The 26,444-nt window shown below is 38.3% G+C and overlaps 1 protein-coding gene across 4 annotated transcripts in view; it reads right to left on the reverse strand.

Annotated features, from left to right (window-relative positions):
- Nucleotides 1-26,444, reverse strand: part of LOC122793065 — a 551,358-nt gene that overhangs the window by 169,985 nt on the left and 354,929 nt on the right. For all 4 annotated transcript variants that reach the window (XM_044060764.1, XM_044060763.1, XM_044060761.1 and 1 more), the window contains one exon: nucleotides 3,012-3,127. In XM_044060764.1, coding sequence (XP_043916699.1) covers nucleotides 3,012-3,127 — 116 coding nt within the window. The remainder of the gene's footprint in view (nucleotides 1-3,011; nucleotides 3,128-26,444) is intronic.

Genomic DNA, 26,444 nt, shown 5'->3' on the forward strand with positions numbered 1-26,444 from the left:
TGACAATTTAGATTGGCAGCTGTGTTCCGCCAGGATTAAGTGACACTATTAGTATTGCTCCTATGTTACATGAACGAGCTAGGAAATTATCAGCTATTTGTTTGTATTTTCTATAACTGTGACCGTTTCTATATTTTTTTTCCTTGTTTCATACTGCTTTAAACATGGTTTTAGTATGTATTGGGATGTACCCATGTGTGTCTGTGCATGTTTGAATGTGTGCATGTCTGTGGGAGACTGAATGAGGAGGGTGCCTGTGCCAACACGAACCATGGGCAACCAACCATGATTATTGCAGCAAAGTGCTGTGTGGTAACACTGTATGATTTAGAAATGTGCAAATTAGCCAATAATGCATTATTTCCTTATTGTGGCTAACCTGTCTCTAAACTGCAGTTTTTTTTTTGCAATTGAAAACATTTATTTTATTTTGACATTTGTTAACCAGGTATGTTCGACCGAGCATGAGCCCATTTTCAGCAGAGGCCCGGGGGAAAAGCTCCATATAGAAAGAGTTAACAATTAATAAGACCAAAAATAACAGTTTATACAAAATACTTAAAGTAAAAGCCCAAACTCCAATTCAGTGTTAACTGTACATACAGTATAGTCTCAAATACAATCTTACAGTAAATAAATCATCAGGCAGTGCAGTAAATGATAGTAGAAGACAAAGATAGTGGCTATGGTCACCTAAGAGTATAGTACAAAGTTGACCAGGTTAGCAAGGTCAGTCATGAGTAAGAAAATACAAGAAAAAGAACAGTATACAAGTGCCGTGCAAAGACAGAATAGAAAGGAGTGCACTGAATAGGCTGACTAGAGAGGACATCTGAATGACGAATTGTGATCTGAGTAAAGTACTAGGGGAAGTATGGGAATGGGTGGGTTTGTGGTTAAAAAGACTAAGAGTAATAAGGAGATGCCAGTAAGAGAGTTAGGTTGGGCTTGATCAGAAGCTGATCCATTAGTTAATTAACATTTCTTTTAAAGATTTTTTGAAGTTGTAAGTATTTGTAATATTCCTGATCGACAGAGGAAGTTTATTCCAAGCTAAAGTGACAGAGTAGCTATATATATATTTTGACCAGTTGTTGTTTTAGGCTTATAGATTTCCAAGAGGTACTGGTCAGCACTCCAGAGAGAACAATTAGGAGTATATAAGGATATGAGAGATGAGATGGCAGGGCAGGAGGTAGGTTTGTTAAGGATGGAGTGAATGAGGAGCAGCTGAGGTAGTACGAGCTGGTGTGGGAATTTAAGGCAGCTTAGAAGTGTGAGAGAGAGACAGTGCTGCAAGTTGTAGGACTGGTTTGCAGCAAACCTAATGACTTTGTTATATCTAAGTTCCAGCTTAGACTTTAGAGAAGATTGTAAGTTAATGAAAAAATGAAGATCAGAGAGGCATAAAGTTGACAGCGAAGAAGGTAGGCATAGGCAAGGAAGAGTCTAGAGTTTTTGGTGAGGAATTTTATGTTCCTACAGAGCAAGCCCAGTTTTTGGTGAATCTTTTTTATGCAATTTTGGATGTGTAGGTCCAATTTAAATTGATCATCAATGATAGTACCCAGAAGCTTGGTATGTGTTTCAATGTTAATGACAGTGTTGTCAAGTGACGTGATAGTAAATGAGAATTTATGATGTGAAAGAACTTTTGGGAGGAATAAGAGAAGTTTGTTTTTTTGGGGGGGTGGGTATGAGCTGATTGCCAGTTAACCAACTGTTGACAGAGTTGAAAGAGCTTTGGGTTAGAAGGCGGACGTGAGAGAGATTATCTGAAGTGGAGATAGTGGTGGAATCATTTGCATATTGTATGAAAGAGGCGTGAGAGCAAGAAATATAAAGACAGTTAGTGAAGATGTTAAATAGTGGTCCAAGAATAGCACCTTGAGGTACTCCTGTATATTATTTATTTTACATTTGTTTACTAGGAAAGTCTGACTGGAACAGAGCCCATTTTCAGCAGAGGCCAGTGGAGAAACACTCCAAATGCATATCTTTGGAATGTGGGAAGAATCTGAAGCACCTTGATGCAACAACCCACACAGATTGTCATACACACACTGCACTGAATGCTCCCCAGCCAAGAATCAAACCAGAAAACCTCTTGCTGTGAGGTGACAACACTGACTACTGCACCGCCCTTACTTACATGAAGGAAGGGTGACAAGGAAGACAGCCATCTGACTGACTGCTGTCTGTTGGTAAAACTGTCACTTTTCTGTTGCAGCAGCTTACACTTATAGTGGGGTTCTTTTTGAACCACAGCCAAAATATTTCATTTTTAAAACATTGCTGAATATGATAGAAAAAATGGAGACAGCTATTACACTTGCAAAAAGACAATGAGTTAGTTTACTAAAACAGAGTATGATACTGGGATTGCAGTTATATGGTATAATAAAAGGTCATTGTACTTGGTGTGCTCATGAAAGATAATACAACAAACAAGTGAAATACTGAAAATCAGTTCTAAGAATTTAAAAGGCTTGATGCTCTTTAATAATATTTTTAAATGTTGAATATGATTATACAGAACTTAATCTTTAATTGAAATGAACAGATTGCTTTTGTGATAAGAATTTTATCTTGTATACCTGCTTTAGTGAAATAATCAGCAGTTATGTAATATGATTCATGGATCGACATGTAAAACAGGAATGTTATGCACTTTTTACAATGGGATGCTAAAATGAATCTCTCATGCTGCAGTCTTGGCATTTCTGAAGCATATAACTCATCCGATTTATGCAGAATTATCAGCAAGCACATATCTTCCGCTCTGTTCAATACAGAGTGCTGTCATTTTTTTTCTTAAATAATGATATTTCTAAACATTCTACTATTTAATATTAACATAATTACTTTTGTAGGCTGAACGACTCATTGCACTGACTTTTCTCTTCATTTCTTTAATGGTTGGTGCAGATATCACCGATTACAGCAGCATAAATCAAACAGCTGAATCCCATAAACCATCACAGTTGGCATATTGCCTTGGAGGTACTCACTTTTATTCTGGAGTGTCTTAAGAGACAAAGGATTATTTGTTATTGTTACATAACTTCGCAGTTTCCTCACATGCTCCCTGTTCCCCTTCATCAATGCCTGTTGCTGGGACCTGAAACTGAAAGAAAACAAAATAATAGCATGAATATATGACAGGCCGACATATTGACTGTAAACTGACACTGAAAATGACAAATCAGGTTTTATGTATGCATGCATCTTTTTTGTTTTTCAGAAAATCTGGCTGGCTGAAGTCGAGTTTCAGTAGAGACCCAGGGAACAGGAATGGCAAAATTACAGATGTTTTTAATATACCAACAGTCATTATAATTCACAGTCATGTAGACATGGAAGTGTGATATGAACTGACAAAATAATAAACATTCTAGTCGAGATTTGTTATACAGGATGCAGTGTAAGATATACAAGACAGGAAAGATGGCGTGACACATGGACATAATAACTAACAATCTGACCTAGATAATATTCCACATATTAGGAGGTAATGTGAGACTAGTCATATGGCACAAGGGCATTACACTTAACTGGGGTAAGAACTTGGGTAACTGAGAATAGTAAAGCGGGGGTGAGCAGTGACAGAAATAAGAGAATTATATTGAATTATCATCAGGTTCCAGGTTGTTGCTGTTGTGTCTTTCGGCTTTTCCTGGTTAGGGGTCGCCACAGCAGAACTCCGGTCCGCTAATGATTGGCAATAGATTTTTATGTGCCGAGTTGCCAGCCCTGACGCACAACCTTCAACGAAGGTACGCCCATTCATGCATATCTCCACACTAGCCGGGAATCGAACAGGACGTCTTACTGTGAGGTGACAATGCTACTGCAGCACCACCACCACAGTTTCATCATCATCATCAGGTTCCAGGTAAAAACCTAAAATTGTGTGGTAAGTGCAATTATGAATGTGACGGGGAAGGACAGCATAGATGTTATGTAAGACAAAAACAGGTGTTGGATTGTAATCAGGATAGTGAATTATCATTGAGAAGTCAACCTGACTCAGTTTTTGGGGTTCAGTACTATTTGTAGTAGTTTAATAAACTGGTGTTTCACTGTAACAGAGTTCTTTAAGGGTTTAGGTGATGCCTGTGTTACACAGACATCCCAGAAATGTAGATACTCATGCTGTCAAGTGTTTTTGAATCTGGGTTGTCTTTGTTGTGGTGGAATATAACTCCAGGTAGACTTAACAGGTAATCTCCAAAACTCATGTGACTACAAGAGTGTGACAACAGAGAGGTAGTAGCCATGCAGATTTTCTGTGAGGGGCACTTAGTGTGATGACCACTGATGACCTTGGCAAATGTTCTGGCAGTAGCAGTGCAGTCTGGATCCAGTATGCCATATACCATCACAGAAAACTGACATTCAGTTGAGTTGCAGAGTTACAAAATACCACATCCCCCTCATTTCTGTGCATCGCATGGTGACTTGTCTGTCCTGCTGCCCTTTCTGTATTAGATATGGGGGTGCAGTTGTCACTGCTTGGGCAGCTGTTAAGGTTTAGGTTGGTGGTGATGGTCAAATCATGGGCCTATAAGCCAAGTTAGAGCTGGAAATTAGATGCCTAGGATGTGGAGGTGCTGTACAGACACAGGAATTCAAAAATAACTATTTTCATCTAGATTTATAGAAGAGTATCTGTTAACAAATGATTGGATAATATGTAAAATAAATTTAAATATAAAAGCTAGCATGGCAAATAGTGTGGCTCAAAAAGTCTTTGAAAATCTACAGTACTGCAAATTCTTTAGTATGTCTTTAGAAGCTTTTCTTTCTATGCTATGACACTACCTTAAACCATTGCAAAGAAAATAAACATTTGCCTATGCTGAACATGTCTTTCATCAGCCATCATAAATGTTTGGTTGCTGTGAAGAAAAAGTATTTCTCTAGACCTGTCTGAAATGCCCTATAATGCAAAAATACATATACTGCCATTGCAGGGTCAAGACCAAGTTTAGAAAACTGCTATGACTGTAACAATGCTGTTTTCTCAGAATCGTGTGTTCAATATTTTAATAATTTTCCATACGCATATATGGAATACCATTACCCCATATGTCTGATTTTTCCAGGGATTCAATAAACTCTGTGTAGGCTTTGCATGACGACTACACAGAGTTTATGTGTTTGCACGATGAGCAGCAGTGCTAATCATATATGCATGCAGCACATGGTGCTTGCATGAATACAAGCAGCGTTGTGTGACCAGCACCAGTGTTGAACAATTTGCCCATTTTGAGGCCTAGGGAATCAGGGTCTGTTTTCATTCTATACACAGTTTCAAATTAATCAGTCGGTTTATTGCTGGAGAAAGCATCTTTTTTTGGTAGGCTGGTCAAACAGATGTCGAAGGGAACATTTTGAACCATTCATTCCCCGTTTTTTGCTGGGTGGGCACCAGTTATTTTTTATGGGCCTACGAACTGATATTTGTATGTAGTGGTTTATGCACATTACAGGCAATTTTGCTATTTACATAGGGATTCAGTGTATGATTTTTTTTCATGATGATTTACCTTTTTCTGGCTTTTGATTTTTGATTAGGAATGAGCCTATATGGTATGACTAAGTGCCAGTTACTATCCGATGGACCTACTCATGTTAACATGATAATCCAAGCGTTGAAAGTACACCATAAAACAAGCAAAAAGGCGAATGCTGACACCACACTATGTAGCTTGAGAAACTGAAAACAATGAAGCAAACTCGTGCAAACCAGCAGGACAAAGTAAAACCACTTTTAATAACAGTTGAGCGCTTTCACCTGTTACGATACAGGCTTCCTCAGAACAAAAAAACATTCTGAATTGCAGCCCTTAAATAGATGTTTTGGCTCCAAAAATTTTAAAGCAACATACTCCACTAAAACTTTCTGCATAAACAATAAACAAAAACATTCCAAAATGAATAGGTAACAGAAATAAACAATTATATTATAAATACATATGTATCCTATAAAATGTAATACACACATTCCTCTGAAATTCATATTTTTTAAAATCATATGTTTCTATAAAAGCACTGACTCAACTTATTTATAAACACTTTGACACTAGCGTATTTTGTATAGCAGAGGTTTAATAGACAGTGATTCATTCAAACCTGGGGGTGAGGCAGCATCAATAAAAATTTGCCACCACATTTCTCTATAAGACAGCCAACTCTTATAGTCTCCCCCCCTAGGGTCTATTAGAATAAGGTCAATAATACTAAAAGTGAATTTGTGTTCAGAACCCTCTTGTTTTATGTGCTTATATAGGGCATTCTTCTCATCTCTCTTTCTAATAGAGTAAAAATGACCGCATATTCTTTTGTTCAGCTGTCTCTCTGTCTTCCCAATGTAGAAAGCGGGACAAGCTGAACATAATGCGATATATATGACAAGTTTAGTAGTACAATACCCTGCCTTGAATCTAATAGAAGTGTTGGTAGTGTTACCTAACCTAGTGCCTTGACTGTTGTTAATAGCAAAGCACCAATTGCATCTACCACACTTCTGTGTAGATTTAGAAGTGTTAGAAGTCAGAAACATCGTATTTTCTAACAACCTTTTCAAGTTCATACCCATTTTATTTGCAAAGTGGGGTTTATCCCCTGAAATGTTGGATACAGAAACATCCGGCGTAATAATAAACCAACTTTTGTTAACCAATTGCCTCATCTTATAACTACAAGGACCATATTCGATTACACAAGCTTTATTTAAATCACTACGACCAACTCTAGCAAGGGTAACAATATTATTACCTTGAGAATTTATTCCTAACAAAGGTGTGTACCTAGAACCCCAGCCTTGAATAACCTGCTTACTTACATTTTGCATCATACCAAGGTCATAACCTCTATCACTGAACATAGCCGTAATATACTCAACTTCAGCTATCATATCTATGTAGTCTGAAGTCATTCTAACTGCTCTAATCAACTGTCCCTTGTAGATGTTCCTTAAAAGACTTTTTGGATGATTTCTAGAATATTCAAGATAATTGTTAGAAAAAGTGGGTTTCCTGTATATTCTAGAATTAAACCCACAATTAGCCGGAGAGACGAGGGTGTCAAGGTATGCCAGACCATCATGACTGAATGCATGTGTAAATTTCAAATAAGAACTACTGGTGTTAATATATTCTATAAATTCAGTCAATGTCTCAGTGTCACCATCCCATAATATATATATATATATATATATATATATATATATATATATATATCGTCAAGGTAACGAGTATAATATTTGATGTGAAGATAGAAGTCGCTGGTGAACACTACAGACTCCTCCCAGTCGAGCATGACCATATTAGCAAAAATGGGGGCACACGCAGCACCCATAGCTAAACCCTTAGTTTGTTTAAAAATGTCTCCTTCAAAAAAGATAAAGTTGTTGTCCAATACCATACTCATCATATCTGTAATCAACCATATCTTATCCCAATCCAACCCTGCATATTTAGTAATACTACGATTAAATGCTTCTAACCCCTCACTTTTGGGGATGCAGGAGAAAAGGTCTATGACATCAATAGTTACATATAACAAATCTTTTTTATATAAGTGTGTAGGAAAATAAGCTAAAAAATACCAAGAATCCTTGGCAAGATGAAATACCTTTTCGTACACATGTTTCAAAGTATGGTCGATGACCACACCCAAAGGAAATGTTTTAGATCTGCTGCCAGACACAATTGGTCTAAAAGGCGGGTCAGACACATTCTTATGAACTTTGGGGATGCCAACTAACTTGGCTAACACAGGAAATTCCACTTTGACAAAATTGTAAGTATCCAAACTAATTTGCCTGTCTATAAGAAAGTCCTCGAGGTGGCAGTCAATTTTTCTATAGGCTATATTAAGTTCATTGACAGATATGATCTCATAACTGTCCGTAGGTTTCATCACCCTTATTGATCTATTCTTCCTCAACATTTGTAGGGTGTCCTGTTCTTCTCTAGATAAATTATGTTCCATTCTCCTAAACTTATTATTGTTGTTAAGCTCATAAATCTGCTTAACAATACATTTTTCAAATAAACCAATCGTTGGATGGCATGGGGGTATAAAGGTACTTTTCTTTTTCAAGATTTTAAAGTCATTATTAGAGCCAGTAACATTATTAATGGGATTATTAAACATTACTGCCAAGTTTAATTTCCTAGTATATAATTTAACTTGACAAATATTATCAACCACATCAAATTTAGTAGTTGGTATGTATTTCAAGCCCTTAGAAAGTAAATTAAAATAAGAAATATCGAGCTTAACATCTGTATAGTTAAAAATGTTAAAGCTATTGTACCTGTAAGTCACACCATCTGTGGAAGAAATCTCACAGTACTTTGTGGTATTATGTATGTCATGTTTAGTAGCAGTTTGCTGTGCAGTCTGCAAATCTACATTAGTAACTAACTCTAGATTCATATTATTATTGGCTATTATTGATGGTGGGGTTTCTTCCAATTCCCCCCCCCCCCATTTCCAATCCCTTCTTCTGTCTTGACCTCTGCCCTTGAAAAAATGGGAATTACTTTGAGCCTGAGAATTATATTCATGATCTGGGGGGACCTGCTGCTCATTGTAAAAATTATCGAAGCATTTAATCGTAGTATTACTAAATATGCAGGGTTGGATTGAGATAAGATATGGTTGATTACAGATATGATGAGTATGGTATTGGACAACAACTTTATCTTTTTTGAAGGAGAGATTTTTAAACAAACTAAGGGTGTAGCTATGGGTGCTGCGTGTGCCCCCATTTTTGCTAATATGGTCATGCTCGACTGGGAGGAGTCTGTAGTGTTCACCAGTGACTTCTATCTTTACATCAAATATTATACTCGTTACCTTGACGATATATATATATTATGGGATGGTGACACTGAGACATTGACTGAATTTATAGAATATATTAACACCAGTAGTTCTTATTTGAAATTTACACACGCATTCAGTCATGATGGTCTGGCATACCTTGACACCCTCGTCTCCCCGGCTAATTGTGGGTTTAAATCTAGAATATACAGGAAACCCACTTTTTCTAACAATTATCTTGAATATTCTAGTAATCATCCAAAAAGTCTTTTAAGGAACATCTACAAGGGACAGTTGATTAGAGCAGTTAGAATGACTTCAGACTACATAGATATGATAGCTGAAGTTGAGTATATTACGGCTATGTTCAGTGATAGAGGTTATGACCTTGGTATGATGCAAAATGTAAGTAAGCAGGTTATTCAAGGCTGGGGTTCTAGGTACACACCTTTGTTAGGAATAAATTCTCAAGGTAATAATGTTTTTACCCTTGCTAGAGTTGGTCGTAGTGATTTAAATAAAGCTTGTGTAATCAAATATGGTCCTTGTAGTTATAAGATGAGGCAATTGGTTAACAAAAGTTGGTTTATTATTACGGCGGATGCTTCTATATCCAACATTTTAGGGGATAAACCCCACTTTGTAAATAAAATGGGTATGAACTTGAAAAGGTTGTTAGAAAATATGATGTTTCTGACTTCTAACACTTCTAAATCTACACAGAAGTGTGGTAGATGCAATTGGTGCTTTGCTATTAACAACAGTCAAGGCACTAGGTTAGGTAACACTACCAACACTTCTATTAGATTCAAGGCAGGGTATTGTAGTACTAAACTTGTCATATATATCGCACTATGTTCAGCTTGTCCCGCTTTCTACATTGGGAAGACCGAGAGACAGCTGAACAAAAGAATATGCGGTCATTTTTACTCTATTAGAAAGATAGATGAGAAGAATGCCCTATATAAGCACATAAAACAAGAGGGTTCTGAACACAAATTCACTTTTAGTATTATTGACCTTATTCTAATAGACCCTAGGGGGGGAGACTATAAGAGTTGGCTGTCTTATAGAGAAATGTGGTGGCAAATTTTTACTGATGCTGCCTCACCCCCAGGTTTGAATGAATCACTGTCTATTAAACCTCTGCTATACAAAATACGCTAGTGTCAAAGTGTTTATAAATAAGTTGAGTCAGTGCTTTTATAGAAACATATGTTTTTAACAAATATGAATTTCAGAGGAATGTGTGTATTACATTTTATAGGATACATATGTATTTATAATATAATTGTTTATTTCTGTTACCTATTCATTTTGGAATGTTTTTGTTTATTGTTTATGCAGAAAGTTTTTAGTGGAGTATGTTGCTTTAAAATTTTTGGAGCCAAAACATCTATTTAAGGGCTGCAATTCAGAATGTTTTTTTGTAACAGGTGAAAGCGCTCAACTGTTATTAAAAGTGGTTTTACTTTGTCCTGCTGGTTTGCACGAGTTTGCTTCATTGTTTTCAGTTTCTCAAGCTACATAGTGTGGACTCATGTTAACATGGATGGTATAATTGGGGGAAACTGCAAATTATGGTTTTCTAATTATTTTTGACCAACTCAGCACTAGGAGAAGTAAATTCAGGAAGCCATTATAAAACTATCCCTTTTTTATTATAGGGTCTATTTATCCAGCTTATTAGTTTAGACATTGCTCTTTTGGGGATTGTGGGCTTTCCATATTTTATATGAGTTTAATACACATAGGGCCTGATTTCCACACACTTCATTACAAGTGGATTACAGGTTGACAATTGGTTAATGAATATTTCATTTTCTTTAGGGCAAAGACAATATGTGTTGATAGATCATTATTAATATTGGTCATCATATATTTATAATAGAGAAATGTGTACTTATATGTAGTTAGAAGGCTCCTTGCCTGCAAATATTTTTACTATTAGGGGACAGATTAGTTAATAGTCATTATATTATCTTTGTCTAAGAACAGGTGTTTGTTTATCCCCCTCAGTGGTTGGCATTCACAACCCCATTCAACTGGTAAATTTCACAATACAACATTTTTTTTGGTTTCGGATTGCTGACTTGCCTATTCTGGGTGGATTCTTCACGTGCCCTTTTGGGCCAATCGGAGTAATTGTTTTTTTACCCCTTTTTTCCTATCAGCCAACTTTTATATTGCTTTGTGACTCAAATGGGGTTAATATAACAGTTTATTGTATTAGATAATCAGGTTTAAGTATAAGGGGTTTATTTCCCAGCACCCTTGACAGTCTGCTTAGGAGATGTCATATAGCTTCTATTTTTGGTATTATTACATCACAGTTGACTAACAGGGTTTTCAGAGTGACTGAAGCAAATTAGCAACTTATGGTCATGGATCTTCCAAGCTGCTTACAAGCTGCTTCAGGGCCTTTGTGCAGATAATGAATGATATTCATGTATTTGGAATTAAACCTATGGATGAGGGATCAAAGGAGAACAGCCAGATCGATCCAGTTGACGGTTGTAATTTACTATTTACACAGCTTGTCAAGAAGGTAAAAACTTTATGTAGCAACATTTGGCATTTAAAGCTTTTTAAAGCTTATCAAAATCAAAATATCATCCCGAGGGGTTTAAGGACCAAATTACAGCCATTAGTCAGCAAGCCTGATGATATATTATTAAGGGATTGGAACCTGGCACAGCAACAGGCATCTGTGTCCTTTGTTAACATTCTAGCATCTTACTATGAAAGAACAATTGAGGTCAACATTTGTGATGCTCAAAAAATATGTGAGGAATTGAAAAAACATGAATAACAAACAAACTTTAAGGACAATCTTAGTAGACTGTCAAAGGAACTGACTACCTTTGAAAATCACTTGAAAGACAAGAAGTTACATACGTTTTCCAGAAATATGGAGGACAATGAGAGGGGTAGGCTGTTTGAATCACAGAGAAGTGTTAAGTTTGCGGATGGAACAAAAAATACCACTTAGATACGTAAAAAAAGACAGAGATCCATATTGAGAAAAGGTAGACCACACACTACAACCTCAGGGGAGGCATCCTCCACTACTGACACCGAATCCACATACATTAGTGATTACCCTGATTTCAAGAGGGGCCGGGGTCCAGAATACCCTTTAGGGGTAGGAGGTACAGGGGGGGGACATAAACATAGGGGTAAAAACCATAGAGGATCTTTTTCAATCAGTAGTGAAATAAATCTTGAATGCTCAAATGTGCATAATATTTCAAAATATGTTTTATCATCTGAAGAGGAATCATTGCTGAATAAAGGTCTTGGTTTTATCCCTGTTTTTTTGTGGATGAAAGCATTTTTGTTTCTGATATATTATCTTTTTGTAGAAAGATTAATTTAAAATAGTTTTTCGGCCAACAGGACCATTCTCAGAGATCTACTGATTTTAGATTCCACAAATCTAATTTCAGTCCACCCATGGACAAACATTTTGCCATCTTCCAACAGGCAGTGATTAAAGATTTGCATTACCATTTAGGCTCCTTAAATACCATTAGACATAATTTGACAAATGCAGAACAAAAAGCTCTCATTGATCTTAGGGCCAACACTGATATTTCCATTCTACCAGCAGATAAGGGTGGGGCAGTGGTGGGCATGGACTCCAGTTATTACTGGGCCGAGGGAAGTAGACAACTGTCCAACCCTCAGCATTATATGAACATGCCCACCGACCCCACTCCAAACTTTAAAAAATAAACTGACAATTTTTTGCAGGAAGCTGTTGAGGAGGGAATTATCAGTGTTAAAACCAGGCAACAACTAATGGTCAATGATCCAGGTAAACAATGTCTTTATCTATTGCCCAGAATTCACAAATCTTTGAATACGCCACCAGGTAGGCCTATTGTTTTGGGCATTGGCTCTCTCATGGAGCCATTGTCAGCATTTTTGACAGAGTATTTGAAACCACTTTTGCCATATGTCAGAGCCAGATTAAAGGATACCACTGAATTTTTACAAATTGTATCTGAGTTTCAATTGGAACCTCATTGGTTGATGTGTACCCTGGATGTTAAATCACTCTATACCAGCATTCCACAGTGGGCTGGATTAACAGCATTAGAATTTTGGCTAAATAAGACCAGTATTTATAGTCCAGGTTTCAACACATTGCTCATTTGTATGGCTGAGCATGTCCTTACTAAAAACGTCTTCTATTTTCAACAAGTGCTACTGGCAAATTCAAGGCACAGCAATGGGGGCATCTTTTGCCCCAATATATGCTGATTTATATATGGGATATGTGAAGGAGCACATCATATATAATGAACTACATAATCTGTACTTGCCACAGATAGACATATGGAGACGATTTTTGGATGACTGTTGGCTTGTATGGAAAGGAGGCAGTGAATATTTGGAGGAATTAATTGAATATCTCAATGGAAACAAATCAGGGGGGGGGGCTGGATTTACAGTGAGTCATCATAAAAATGAGATTCACTTTTTGGATGTTCATTTACAGCGTCCACGAGACAACACACTACGAACCACAGCTTACCGAAAATATCCACAATATAACAGCCTGCTACATGCCTCCAGTCTCCACCCCAAACACACCATTAATAACATTCCAAAATCACAGTTTTTCCTTTTGAAGAGAATTTGCTCTTCACAGCAGGATCTTACACAATCCCATCGTGATTTAGCTAATAGATTTTAGCTAGGGGATATGGCAAACGGAATGTTAACTCAGCCATGCAATAGGCCAAAAACCAATCAAGGAACACTTTATTAGAATATAAACATCAACCCAGGAAGGATAATAAGGACACCTTGAGAATGATCACCACATTTGGTAGAAACACAGCACATCTTGTTGATGTTATTAACAAACATTGGAATATTTTGAAGACCAATGAACAGTTGGATGACCTTTTGGGGGACAAATGCCTATTTTCTTACAGGCGGAGCAAAACTTTGGGTTCCCATTTCTCTCACTATAAAAAAAAATCATGCATCAGGATGCCATCTATCATCAAACAACATTAACAGGGGAGAAATTGGTTGGTTCTTACCCATGCAGACAATGCACTTTCTGTAAACATGTTTTCAAAACAAAAACCTTTACCAGCAAAAACACTGGACAGGTGTACAACATTAACTGCTTTGCCAATTGCGGAACAGATTGGGTTATATATTTAGCCACTTGCACTTGTCAAGCTTTCTATGTGGGCCATACTTCTAGACAATTTAGATTTCGAATGTCAGAACATCTAGGGGATATTAGGAATGCCAGAGCCACCAATGCTCTTTATAGACATTCACTGATTCATCATACAGTGAAATTTACTTTTACAGTCATTGACAAAATATCAGGCAATAGATCTTTCAAAACAGGGCAGCACAATATATTAAACATGAAGGAAAGGAGATGGATTGTAAAATTGGGTGGTTTAGTCCCACCTGGATTAAATGACAAATTGTAGTACTTTCCTTTTCCTATCATGGGTTGGATACCATTGGGTATGATTTACTCCTCTGTGGTGGATACCAAGAGTACAACAGTTCTTAAAACAAAAAAACGAATATCAAAATATCAAGGTAATTGTATATTGACTTTTATTGTGTTCTGCATTGTTTTTTGTGCCTATCATTTGGTGTCAGAAAAGTTTTGTCTTGGACAGGAAATTATGTCATGGATACCTAATTAGATTAAGTATTTAATGCAGGGTTATCACTACTTTTTGAGATGTACCACTGATGAAAGCTATACACTGAAACCGGTCTGGTTCTTATAATAAATCTTCATGCTTCCAAGGTGCTGGCTTTCTTTTTTCATATTTGCCATAGTTTGTTTGGCCCGTGCACCTACCGTACTTGCTAGCCTGCCTCTCTTTGAAAGCAGCACAAATGCAGAAAGAAGATGCATACAAGGTTGACTACAGGCAAACCTGCTCTGCAAGATTAGGCAGACAGCCACAATGACTACTGGGGGTGAAAATACTGGAATAACTGCAGTATTAACATGTCATAGAAAAGTGTACTCAGTGCAATGTACACTACAAGTACATGCAGAATGAAATAATAGATGGAGGGGTGAATAGCAAAGGCAAATACAACAAAACATAAATACACTAGCAGGGAAAGTTTGCTGATTAAAATGGCCTCAGACATGAATGACAAGGAATGAAGAAAGTGGAAGAGGGCATGCAAAATAATGCAATGCGCCCAAGAGAGGATATGTCAGTGTATGTACACTTCCGAGACAAGTCAATAGCATAACATTAAACACATATGTAGACAGCACAGTACGTACTGCTATTTACACCTACTGCTCAAGTATATGTATATCACAAAACATTATAGTATACATGTGACTGTCACACAAGATTAAATGTCAATGGAGAGGAATGCTTGTCACATAAACATCACTGACATTTTTTATTTATTTATTATTTATTTTACATTTGTTGACCGGGCTAGTCTAACTGGATATATGTCCATTTAGAGGCCCGGGAAGATAAGCTCCCAAGAAACAAACAAAATCACATATACAAAAATGAATGTATACATTGAACATTGCAGGTGCAGTACAGAGAATAATCAAACAGGTCATTCGTTCATAACATAGTGCAAAATATACAGATACAATTAGTACAATACAAAATGTAGTTGCAATGCATCATAAAGAAAAAGATGGCAGCTAAATTCTACAATATATTAGTATACAAGTAGTCAAAGAAAAAGTATGAGCTAAAATTATACAATATATTAGTAATAGTCTCCTTAATGAGATTCTGAAGATGTAAGTAATAGTATAGAAGGGACAAGGTAAGTTGTTATTAAGAAAAGGAACTTGATTACTAAGAAGAGGAGGGCAGGCTGAACCAAGTAAGAGCAGCTAGTTGATCAGTCAGGTTTAGTACAGGGGCACAACCAGCGTGTTCTGAGGAAAAGTTTAAATTTGGTTTTAAAGAGTGATATAGAGGGAAGAGAGGAAAGTTCGTTAGGAAGAAGGTTCCAGGATTTTCCAACAGTATTAGAGAAAAGAGAGTCCCCAGTCCTGTTGTTTGATTTACAAATATTTACAAGAAGTTTATGTGATGATCTTAAGGTCTTTAGATTGTTGTAGGGGGTAATGAGGGTAGATAGTATAGGGGTATTGGTAGGTTGGTAAAGGGTTTTATGGGCAATGGTCAGTTGGTGGAATTTAAACTGATTTTGTAATTCAAGCCATCCTAGCTGCTTTAGATTAAAACAGTGGTGGGTTCTGGAAGGGTGACCTCTAGCAAATCTGGCTATGCTACTCTAGGAGTTTTCCATTTTATTAATGTTGTTTTTAGAGAGATTAGTATATATGGGTGAGGCATAGAGGAGAGTAGAAATTAGATGAGTGTGAGCAATAGTTATTCTAGCTACAGGAGAGAGGAAGGGTTTGATCCTGTAGAGAGAACCTAGTTTTCTATTAACAGATTTTAGAGTATTGTTAACATGGGTGTCGAAGTTAAGGTTGTTATCTATGGTGATACCTAGTAGTTTGGTAGTTGGATCTGGGGATATGAGAGTACCATTATTGGATGTTACTGGGAAGTCTATTGGGGGGGAGACTTACAAGTAGGAGTAAAACAGAGGAGTCTAGTTTTTGGGGGGTTCAGAAGGAGGCAGTGCTGTGCAAACCATTGTTCAACTGTGTTAAACACATTTTGTGTAAGGGAGTGAAGTTCAGATATAGATGTGGCTGAGCATACAAGTGTGGAATCATCTGCATATTGTATGCATGTAGCTTGTGGGGACAGCTAGGTGAAGGTCATTGATAAATATAGAAAACAGGAGAGGTCCTAATATGGACCCTTGAGGAACACCAATGTTAACGGGCAGATGGGTAGATAGAATGTTATGCCAAAGTACAGCCTGTTGTCTGTTATCTATGTAGGTCTTGAACCATTTTATAGCTAGTGCATCTAGTGACAGAGATTTGAGGATATTTATAAGTATCTGGTGATTTACCATATCGAATGCCTTAGACAGATCTATAAACAGTGCAGAGGAAAGCATATTGAGGTTACGTTTTTTGTTAATACAGTCAGTAAAGGAAAGGAGGGCAGTAGTAGTGCTGTGGGAAGGTCTGAAACCATGTTGAGAGTTTGAAAGTAAGTTATTTTGGATTAGGTGGTCTAGCAATTGTCTGTGGATGCATTTTTCCATGATCTTTGCTAAGGGAGAAAGTAGGGCTATGGGACGGTAATTGGAGAGTTCAGTAGAGTTCCCACCCTTGTGAAGGGGGATAATATGGGATACTTTCCAAATTTTAGGGATGAGTCCTTCACTGATGGTTCTATTGATGAGAACAGAAATGGGATAGGCAATGGATTTGGCTGCCTTTTGTAGATATTCAGCGGGTAGTTGGTCTGCTGAAGGAGTGCACAGTTTCAGTTTTTGGATAAGGGTAAGAATATATGTTGTTGGGACTGGTTGGAAGAGAAATGGAGGGGATAGGTTAGAGTTAGAGTTGGATATAGTTATGTTCTGAGTAGATAACTGACTGGCAAGAGTTTGAATGGCCTCAGTGAAAAAGGTATTAAAGGCATTAGCAGTCTGCTTGGGATTCTCCTGGTCTGTGCCTTGTGGGTTTGGTGTGATGGATTGACCTCGGTGTAATAACTGATTAATACTCACCCAGAACTTTTGTGGTTTATTATTGTGAGTCTGTTGGAATTGTAGGTAGTAGTTTCTTTTGTCAGACAGTATAGCTTTTTTTAGTTTCATTTCTCAGCTATCTGAAGTTTTGTTGGTCTACTGGGTTTTTAGTTAAACAAGACTTATTCCAGTATTTATTTCTGAGATGGATTTTTTTTGCCTGGTTTCTTTTGAAAGCCATGGGGCAGATTTAGTTCTCATTCTTATAGAGCGTGTTGATGCATGGTGGTCTAGTATGGCTAGGAAGTTAGAATTAAAGTAATTAACAGCTTCTTCCAGTGGGAGGTATTTTAAGGGAGACCAGTTACATGCTCTTAGTTCTCTCTGGAAGAGATTGGGGTTGAAGTTTTTCTTGGTTCTAATTGTCCTAGATATGGTTGGATTAGGTAGATTGGATTTAAGACTGATGATGTAGGTTAGTGAGTGGTCACTTACATCATCAGGGAGGGTTCCAGCTTCATATGTCTGGGGATGATTATTTATGAGAATCCAATCTAAGGTACTTTCTTTCTTATTAGGCTTGTTTATCCTGGAAAGGGTGGTAATTGTCTGAGAAAAACCAAAAAGGTTAATATGGCTGGCAGGGTGGCTACTGCTACAACACTTCCAATCAATGTTAAAATCACCTAGGATTATGGTTTCTTGGGGTAAATTTTGGGATAACCAACAAAGGATATTTTCTATGGTGGCAATGTTATTACCAGGAGGAAAATAGCTACAGATAATATACATGGATTTGAATGTGTTAAGTTGAAGCTTGGTAATAAGAATTTCAGCGCTGGAATCTTGAGGTGGTTTATAGTCGTAGGTAGTAATCTGTAACCCAGATTTAAATAGGATAGCTACACCACCACCCTTTTTGGTTGCACGGACATGACGCAAAATATTATAACCTGGTGGGATGACTTCTTTGTCTTTAGTTACAGGTTTTAACCAAGTTTCTGTTAAACAAAGAATGTCAAAGGAGTAGACTTCCAAGAGAGCATGGAGTTGTGCAACTTTGTTATTAATGCTACGTATGTTGAGGTGAGCTAATAAGAGTCAGTTAAGTGGTTTGGTAAGGGAATGGATAGTAGAGGGGTTGGGGTTGAGGAGTTGAGTGGTAGTAGCAGTTGCTGGGCCTGGGTTTGGGTGAATGTCTTCATCTTTTAAAGAGAAGAATAGTGCTTGAAGTCTAGGATTTGGGAATTTACTATATAGAGACAGAGATTTTCTGGGATTGGGAGAGTCATATCTAATGTGGGCTATCCTATGTATTTTGCTAGTAGATAGTTGGGTGTAGATGTTATGTTAACATGGTTAATGAAAATAGGTAGAGAAGGAGAGGTAGACAGCTTATTGAGGTAGAGAAGGTGTGGATATAATGGGTGTTCATAGGAAGTTAGCAGGGAAGATAAAGTTAGAGGTGGTAGACGTGTAAATATGAGTAACCTCGGTAAGAGGGCTGGGGTGGGTAGCTTATACATCTGGAAGGGTAAGTTGTTAGGTTGCTGTTATAGGCTCGGAGGTTTACTAGGTGTGGAAAGGAATAGGTGGAGGGTGTGGTGGGAGAGAGAGGAAGTGGTAAGTGAAAGGAGGGAAATGGAGTTAAGTGGCCAATGGTGAAGGGTTTGTGATTGGTGGAAGAGGGAAGGGATGTGGTTAGATGGTATAAGAGTAGGACCCCTGGGGTGGGTGGAATTTGGGAGTAGGGTAGGGGAGTGAGCCACTTAGAGGGCAACGGAGCGGTAGAGACAAGTGAAGGAGAAGCTAGAATAGAAACTATCAGCAATGCTAGTAACTGAAGGAAAGTTAGGCAAGTCACGAGTGGGAAAGATCAGAGATAAAACAGAAGTCTGTGAGAAAAAAAAAAGCAAGTGGATGTAGACAGTTGAAGTAAAGGGTAAGTGAGAAAATAAGAGCCGGTCTAGGACTTAAGAGATGTAGTGTAATTACAGAAGAAATACAGAGGGATAAGCAGGAGATAAAGGATGGGAAAAGGGTGCAACCTAGTGGGCAGATCTAGTATTGCAGGTAAGTATGTAAGGGAGCTAGCTGGTTTAGAACTAGGGAAGGAGTGATAGCTAGTAAAGGGGGTTATTATAAAGTAGAAAGGGTTTGTTGGATACAGGGTAGACAGAAGGGGGGGTAAAGACTGCTGGCTGTTCAGGCTCATAGCGTACTTTAGAACCTCTGAAGCAATAGTAGAAGGTAGTCAGCTTTACAAGCAGGACTTAGACAACCACATACTTTCTTGCTTCCTTGAGAGAGGGTGCAGGGAAAATAAGGCTGTTAGATGAGACCACAGGTATTTCAATAGGGTCCTTTGTCACCAGGTAGGTAGGTTCTTAGAGACTATATCAGGAACAGCGCAATGGGGAGCAGGGTACTTTAGGGAGAAAGAGAGACAAACGTGGAGGAGAGAAAAAGAGTTCGCACATAACAGGTAGTTATGACAATTAAACAAACAAAAAAGCTTTACATGAAGACGCAGTTAATAAAGTAGCTTATATTCATGCCCTTATTTTTGGAATAACCTATTGGAATCACTTTTAAGCTAGTAGTACTGTGACATTATAAAGTAGTCTATCATTTAGAGGAACTCTGAATCAGGTTTACTGAAATTAGGCGCAAGCAAAAACAAAAACATAAGCTTCTAATATCCATATATAAACTATACCAGCAAAAATAAAAAATAACTGGAAAGCTACCTTAGAGAGAAATCACTGTATGACTCTATGCAGGGACAGTGAGTTTACAGTGTGGAATACAACACTGAAAAAAAGAAAAATAATACTATCACTTACTAGAGATGCTACACCTGGAGGGCTTTCAGCTGCAATTATGGCAAATATGGCATCCAGGGTTTTTAAAACCTTTGGTGTGTTGGACCTGAGCAATCACTTGGGGGTGGGGGAAGGGAGGGAAACATTCAATTGGAATTTAAAGAAGCAGGGGAGGATCCAAGAGACTCTGCTAAACATAGCTAATTATCAAGGACAGCCAAGGAAATAAGGTAAACATACAGGCACCCTTGTTCAAAGACTGGAAGGTTTCTCCAAGAAAAACTATGTGTAGGAATACACCACAGGTGGAAGTTGTATGCTTGCATACTAGTCTGCAATGGCAGATTTTATTTTCTTTTATATTTGTAGTCCCCTTTGCTCATTGTTTGCTGCACACAATGTAGCTAAAGATAAAAGCAGCTGGAGACTTAGCACCTCTGTTTGGTGTTTAGTGAAGAACAAGTATTGAGGAGGAGGGACCGAAGGCTATGACTACTGAGAGGGGAGTAAATGCCTTCACATATAACAAATTATCAACAGTGAAATGGAATGAAAGGGGTGGGGTAGGCTAAGAGGAAGAAGGTTTGCAGCTATTGCCTCTGGGGTATGCACTCTAGCTGACTGTAACAGATTTTAACAAGGCATAACAGTAGTTACAAAAGCTGGAACCTACACTACACAAGCGGCAACAACAAGGTTCCCTGGAGAGGAGATTTAGCAAAGATGGTATATCCCATAGGGACTATGTACATGTTGTGAAGATCTGAAAAATGACTTGCTTGTATATGACTGAAATGTCAGCATACCTCACAACCAATCATGGAGACATAGCAAAAGGCTCATGGACAGAAGAAGGCACAATTAGAAGCAATTTTAAAATATTAACAACATTAATCATTGCCAGAATACATGAGTTTAAGTTATTATACATCTTCTGTAGGGACAATCATCTACAACTATGATTGCCAGTGTTCTATAAGAGGACATCACCACCCCTTTTCGAAAAATAATTTGTCTTTGGAGGGGTTAAGTGGGACAGTGTTAAACCTGGAGTTGAATTCAGGGGCAATCCTGGCCATTTGAGAGTTTTGCATGACACATAAGACTTGCAAGAATCAAACCCATGCCATCAATGTTGTCAATGATCTCTGTATTTATTGGGTACAACACAGAAAGATGTATCACCCCTGCATCTTGTACAACACCTTGAAGGGAAGTCTGCACTATTCCTAATAGGTATACATACCAAAGAATAGTTCTATATGGGTGACAAGATGTGTGCAAGCTTACTGTGCCAAATGTAATACACTTGAGTAAAGCATCCCTGGCTGGCATAGGTATCAGATATAAGGATAACAACACACATAATCGTAACACTGTTAGGACTTGATTCCCTAATCACAGCTGTGTATTGCATGCATCTGACACATGTAATAGCAATGGATGCTGTCTGAAGCATCTGCAATTGATGTATGAATTAAGAACTGGTGTGTTATAATGAATGGTACAGCAGTGTGTGAGACTAATGACAATGCATCACCTATGGTCATGTGCACAGAAGATGCAGCAGTGCAAAGTCTAGCATTAATGAGCGAGGAAGCTGTCACTGCTTTAATGTTCACATAACAAACAATGCATGTAGTACACTCTATAAGCACATGTCAAACCTCAAGACATGTTGCGCATGATCACTGCCCCCCTAACTTTGCCAAAGAAAATGTTACACTGGCATGAAATCCTGACATGCATGCATATGTGTTCATGCAAGGTATTGAGTAGTAATACTGATGTGATTTACTGTTATGTCCATGATGCTGTCCAGTCATACTATAGCTGTACCTAGGATAAAACTGGATATCATACATTCAAAGGCTAATAGGAGAATACTAGGCTAATGTTCCAAGATAACATAACAGTCTAGCCATATTTAACAAGGGTTTAAATAGCTAGGTGAACAAAGTTCACACAGTTATGAGCCTATGCTATGTCATCTAAGACCAACTGCCTCTGTCTATGGGGGACATGGGCACAATACCAGGAGTAGAATTACCATTAACTATCCATTGATGTAAGCTGCACTTGAATAGGGTCAGGAAAGGCCTTTTCTTTATGTAAATTTAAAACTTGCACCAGAGAAGGGGTAGTGTCTGAGAGAAGTTTATGTCTCTCCAACATGATTTATTATGTCAGAGGCTAGGTTAATATCCTTGGATCAAGTGACCCTTGTGCAGTTTGCTTTACCAATGTGTAACATTTCCATCAGACCAGATTGTAGGCTTCCCTTTAGGCCAGACACAAATCGGCCCTTAGTAGTCTGTAAGGGACAGAATACAGTGATATGGGTTTCAATCTTTCCATGAAGGACTTGTCTTTTACACCATGTGTCTTACTTTTGCAAAATCTCTGGTGTTGCTCTAACTGTTGCAGATGTGTGGTGAGTTACATGCAAAAGGGTGAATTGTTCTCAATTATTGTTGTGATGAGGGCAGAGTACAATGGAATTATAATGTCCTTTGATCTGGATGACAGGTCCATACTTATGAGTTGTGACACATAGAAGGGATTTGTCACCACTGTGGACACATGGTAGTTGAACTTCCATTTACTATCTACCTGAGTACCCAGATCACATACCACTGGGTCCACCCATTGGGGTGTGCTCTCTGAATTGTAATAAGCTTGTCTATTTTCTTCACAAAAGTTATAATTTTGCTTTCTTGGATATTTATCTCCATGGCTCTGGTACCAATCATTTGTGTGCATTAGTACTTTCTGCAGTATATCAGTACTGTTACTGGATTCAGGGATTGTCACCATGACCATTTTAGAAAAAAAACACACCCATGCTGTGATGTCACAGCTCCCCTGATCCTTCCCCTACCCATACAGAAAGTATAGGCTAGAACAAGGAAACAGAACATGAGTCAAGTCTCCTGCTGTGAGGTGTCAGTCACAGCAAGTAACAGCTGAAATTACCCTTAGCAGTTTGACAGCTAGGGAAGTTAGGTGTGAAGGGGAATGGGAGATGAGTTAAAATACTGCAATTTAGGCTTCACAAAAAACTGCAATTTTGCCATTCTAAAAAGAAACAGCAGTAAAGAGCATTTTGAAAGTCTGTGCTGTGGTATTTGCACTATTTGTGTTTTAAATAGTCATTGAAAGTACTGAAATGTTACTTAAAACTAACTGACTGAATGACAGCAGTGTATGTATGTAAAATCAGTGCTGTGACAAGAGTTTTAGGAAGAAAGAGGCCTGCGTGATGTAATTTTTACAGACAAGCACTTCATTGTGGGATACCTAGAGGTGGAATTAACAATCAGGATCACTTCAAGATGGTAGACCCCATGTAGTCAGACTCAGAAATTATGTGTAAAAATATTTAAAGACCTGTAAATAGTCGCAGAGTTGTATTAAAATGTAGAAAACACCAAACCATGATGGAATAAACATGTTTTTTGAGTCTGTGGGTGTGGTTCTCCTTTAAGCCTGTAGGTATACAGATTGGATTCTATACAATGCAACACATTTGCAACACATAGTCACATAGTTGATAACACAGACATCTGACTTTAACATTATCAAAGTGCACTGTACAGAGGATGACAGCATCATTGTATGCTGAGAGGAAGATGCTGGGAGGAGTGCATGACATAGATGTGGATATTTCAGTGTAAAATGGTCTCCAGACTCACATTTGAATAAAAGTAAACAAGTTGTCTGCTATGAGATTAGGACCCCAAACTATTCAGCTACACAAGCTAAAGAGCACAGGAGTTAATGCTTGCACCAACACAGATATCTGAGTGCAGTGCTGTCAGAGTGCACTTTATAGCAGATCACATCATCATTGTATATTGAGAAGATGTTTGAAGGAGTGACTGACATATCTGTGGTCTCACATGGCATTCTAAAATTGTCAACATACTGATAGTTGAACACGTACACACTCAAGTTGACTGCTGTGAGATTAGATCACTACCCCTGCATTACACAAGCTAGAAAACACAGTACTTAATGCTAGTACCATGGCAAAAGTCAGACTTTCACATTGTCAGAATACAATTTATAGAGGATGATAACATCAGTGTATGGTGAGAAGAAGATGTTCATAGGTTCATAGGTTCATGGGTCATACTAGGCTATCTGCCCTAGGGCATTTATGAGCCTAGCCAGAGTGTGTTTGGCTTTCGCCACCCATTTTAAATTAATTTTGCTATGCCCTTTTTCGAGGTTAGTATACTGTGCCTCTGTCTAACAGTGACACAGAAGTGATACCCAGGGTAAACCTACAATCTCCCATCCACTCATCAAGATCCCTCTTGAAGAGAGTCAATGAGGGTCTCTGCCTAACCTGGACTGGGATTTTATTCCACAGTGAAGGGAGCCTCTGGGTTATGAATCTGTCCCTCCAGGATGTCCTATTTATTTCAGTGCTGAGATTCAAGTCTCTCGAGCACGTAGCTCGATGGGATTTGGATTTTCTGAGGTGCAGCATGTCCATTAATTCCGGGTTGGACATGGCTTTATACGTCAGGCACAGATTGCCTCTGAGCATGTTGGTAAGATTGTCTCATATGCTGCTCTAAAGCTGTCTCCTGAGTGATAGTCAGCTATACACACATACACAATCACTCACAAGTTGAGTGTAGTGAGTATAGAGCCTCTACCTAGTTAGTTACACAAGCTAGAAAACACAGTACTTAATGCTAGCACCACAGCACAAGTCTGACTTTTGCATTGTCAAAGAAGACTTTATAGCAGATGACATAATCAGTGTCTGGCGAGAAGAAGATGTTGGTAGGAGTGTCTCACATGCTGCTTATGTATGGTGTCCAGAATAAGACTTAACTGAACAAGCACGCAGGTTGACTACAGTGAAATTAGAAACCCAACCTACTTAGTAACACAACCTAGAAAACACAGTTCATAATGCTAGCACCACAGCACAAGTCTAACTTATGCATTGCCAGAGAAGACTTTATAGCAGATGATATAATCAGTTTATGGTGATAAGAAGATGTTAGTAGGAATATCTCTCATGCTGCTCAAAAATGGTCTCCAGAATTAGATTTAACTGCACACACACATTGATTGCAGTGAGATCAGAACCCCTCCCTGCCCAGTTACACAAGCTAGAGAATACAGTACTTAATGTTAGCACCACACCACAAGTCTAGCATTTATATTACCAGGGTACACTTTATAGCAAATGACATCAGTGGTGTAGGGTGAGAAGAAGATGTTGGTAGGAGTGTCTTAGAATGAGCGTTAACTGAACACACATGCACACACACTCTCATACAAAAACAAGTTGAATGCAGGGAGATTACAACCCTTGCCTACTTAGGTACACAAACTAGAGAACACAGTACTTAATGCTAGTTCCACATCACAAGTCTGACTTTTATATTATAGGTTCATAGGTTCATAGGTTCATACTAGGCTATCTGCCCGAGGGCATTTATAAGCCTAGCCCATAGTTTTGTGGCTTACGCCACCCCTTTTGCATGGGGAACTATACCCATTATTTTGCTGTGCCTCTGTCTAGCAGTGACACTGAGGTAATCCCTGGAGTATATCTGCGATCTCCCATCCATTGGTCAAGATTTCTCTTGAACAAGGCCAGCGAGGTGCTCTGCCTCACATATACCGGGATTTTGTTCCACAGCATAGGGAGTCTTTGGGTGATGAATCTATCCCTCCAGCATGTCCTATTAATAGCCGTGTCGAGGTTTAAGTCTCGCGCCTTTGTGGCTCTGATGGATCTAGATTTTTTGAGGTGAAGCATATTCATCAAATCTGGGTTAGACATGGCCTTGTATGTCAGGCAAAGGTCACCTCTGAGCAAGCGGTGCGACTGAATAGAGCTAGAGTTCTTTCAGTCGGGCAGCATAGGACAGATTTTTGAGACCCTTTATCCTTTTGGTGAGGAACTTTTGTGGCCTCTCCAGCTGCTGCAGGTGTCGGGTCAGATACATTCCGAATGGGGCATTGTACTCAATCATTGGTCTGATGAGTGATGAGTATAGGGAGACTATGACCTCCCTTGATCTAGATGTGAATCCCTTCATGATAAGGTGGGCAATGTAGAAGGTCTTCCTAACTACTTTAGCTACATGGGTGTCGAATGACAGGCTACTGTCAACCTGGGTC

Source organism: Protopterus annectens, chromosome 2.part0 (genome assembly GCF_019279795.1).
Source record: "Protopterus annectens isolate FY-2018-M chromosome 2.part0, PAN1.0, whole genome shotgun sequence".
NCBI lineage: Eukaryota > Metazoa > Chordata > Ceratodontiformes > Protopteridae > Protopterus > Protopterus annectens.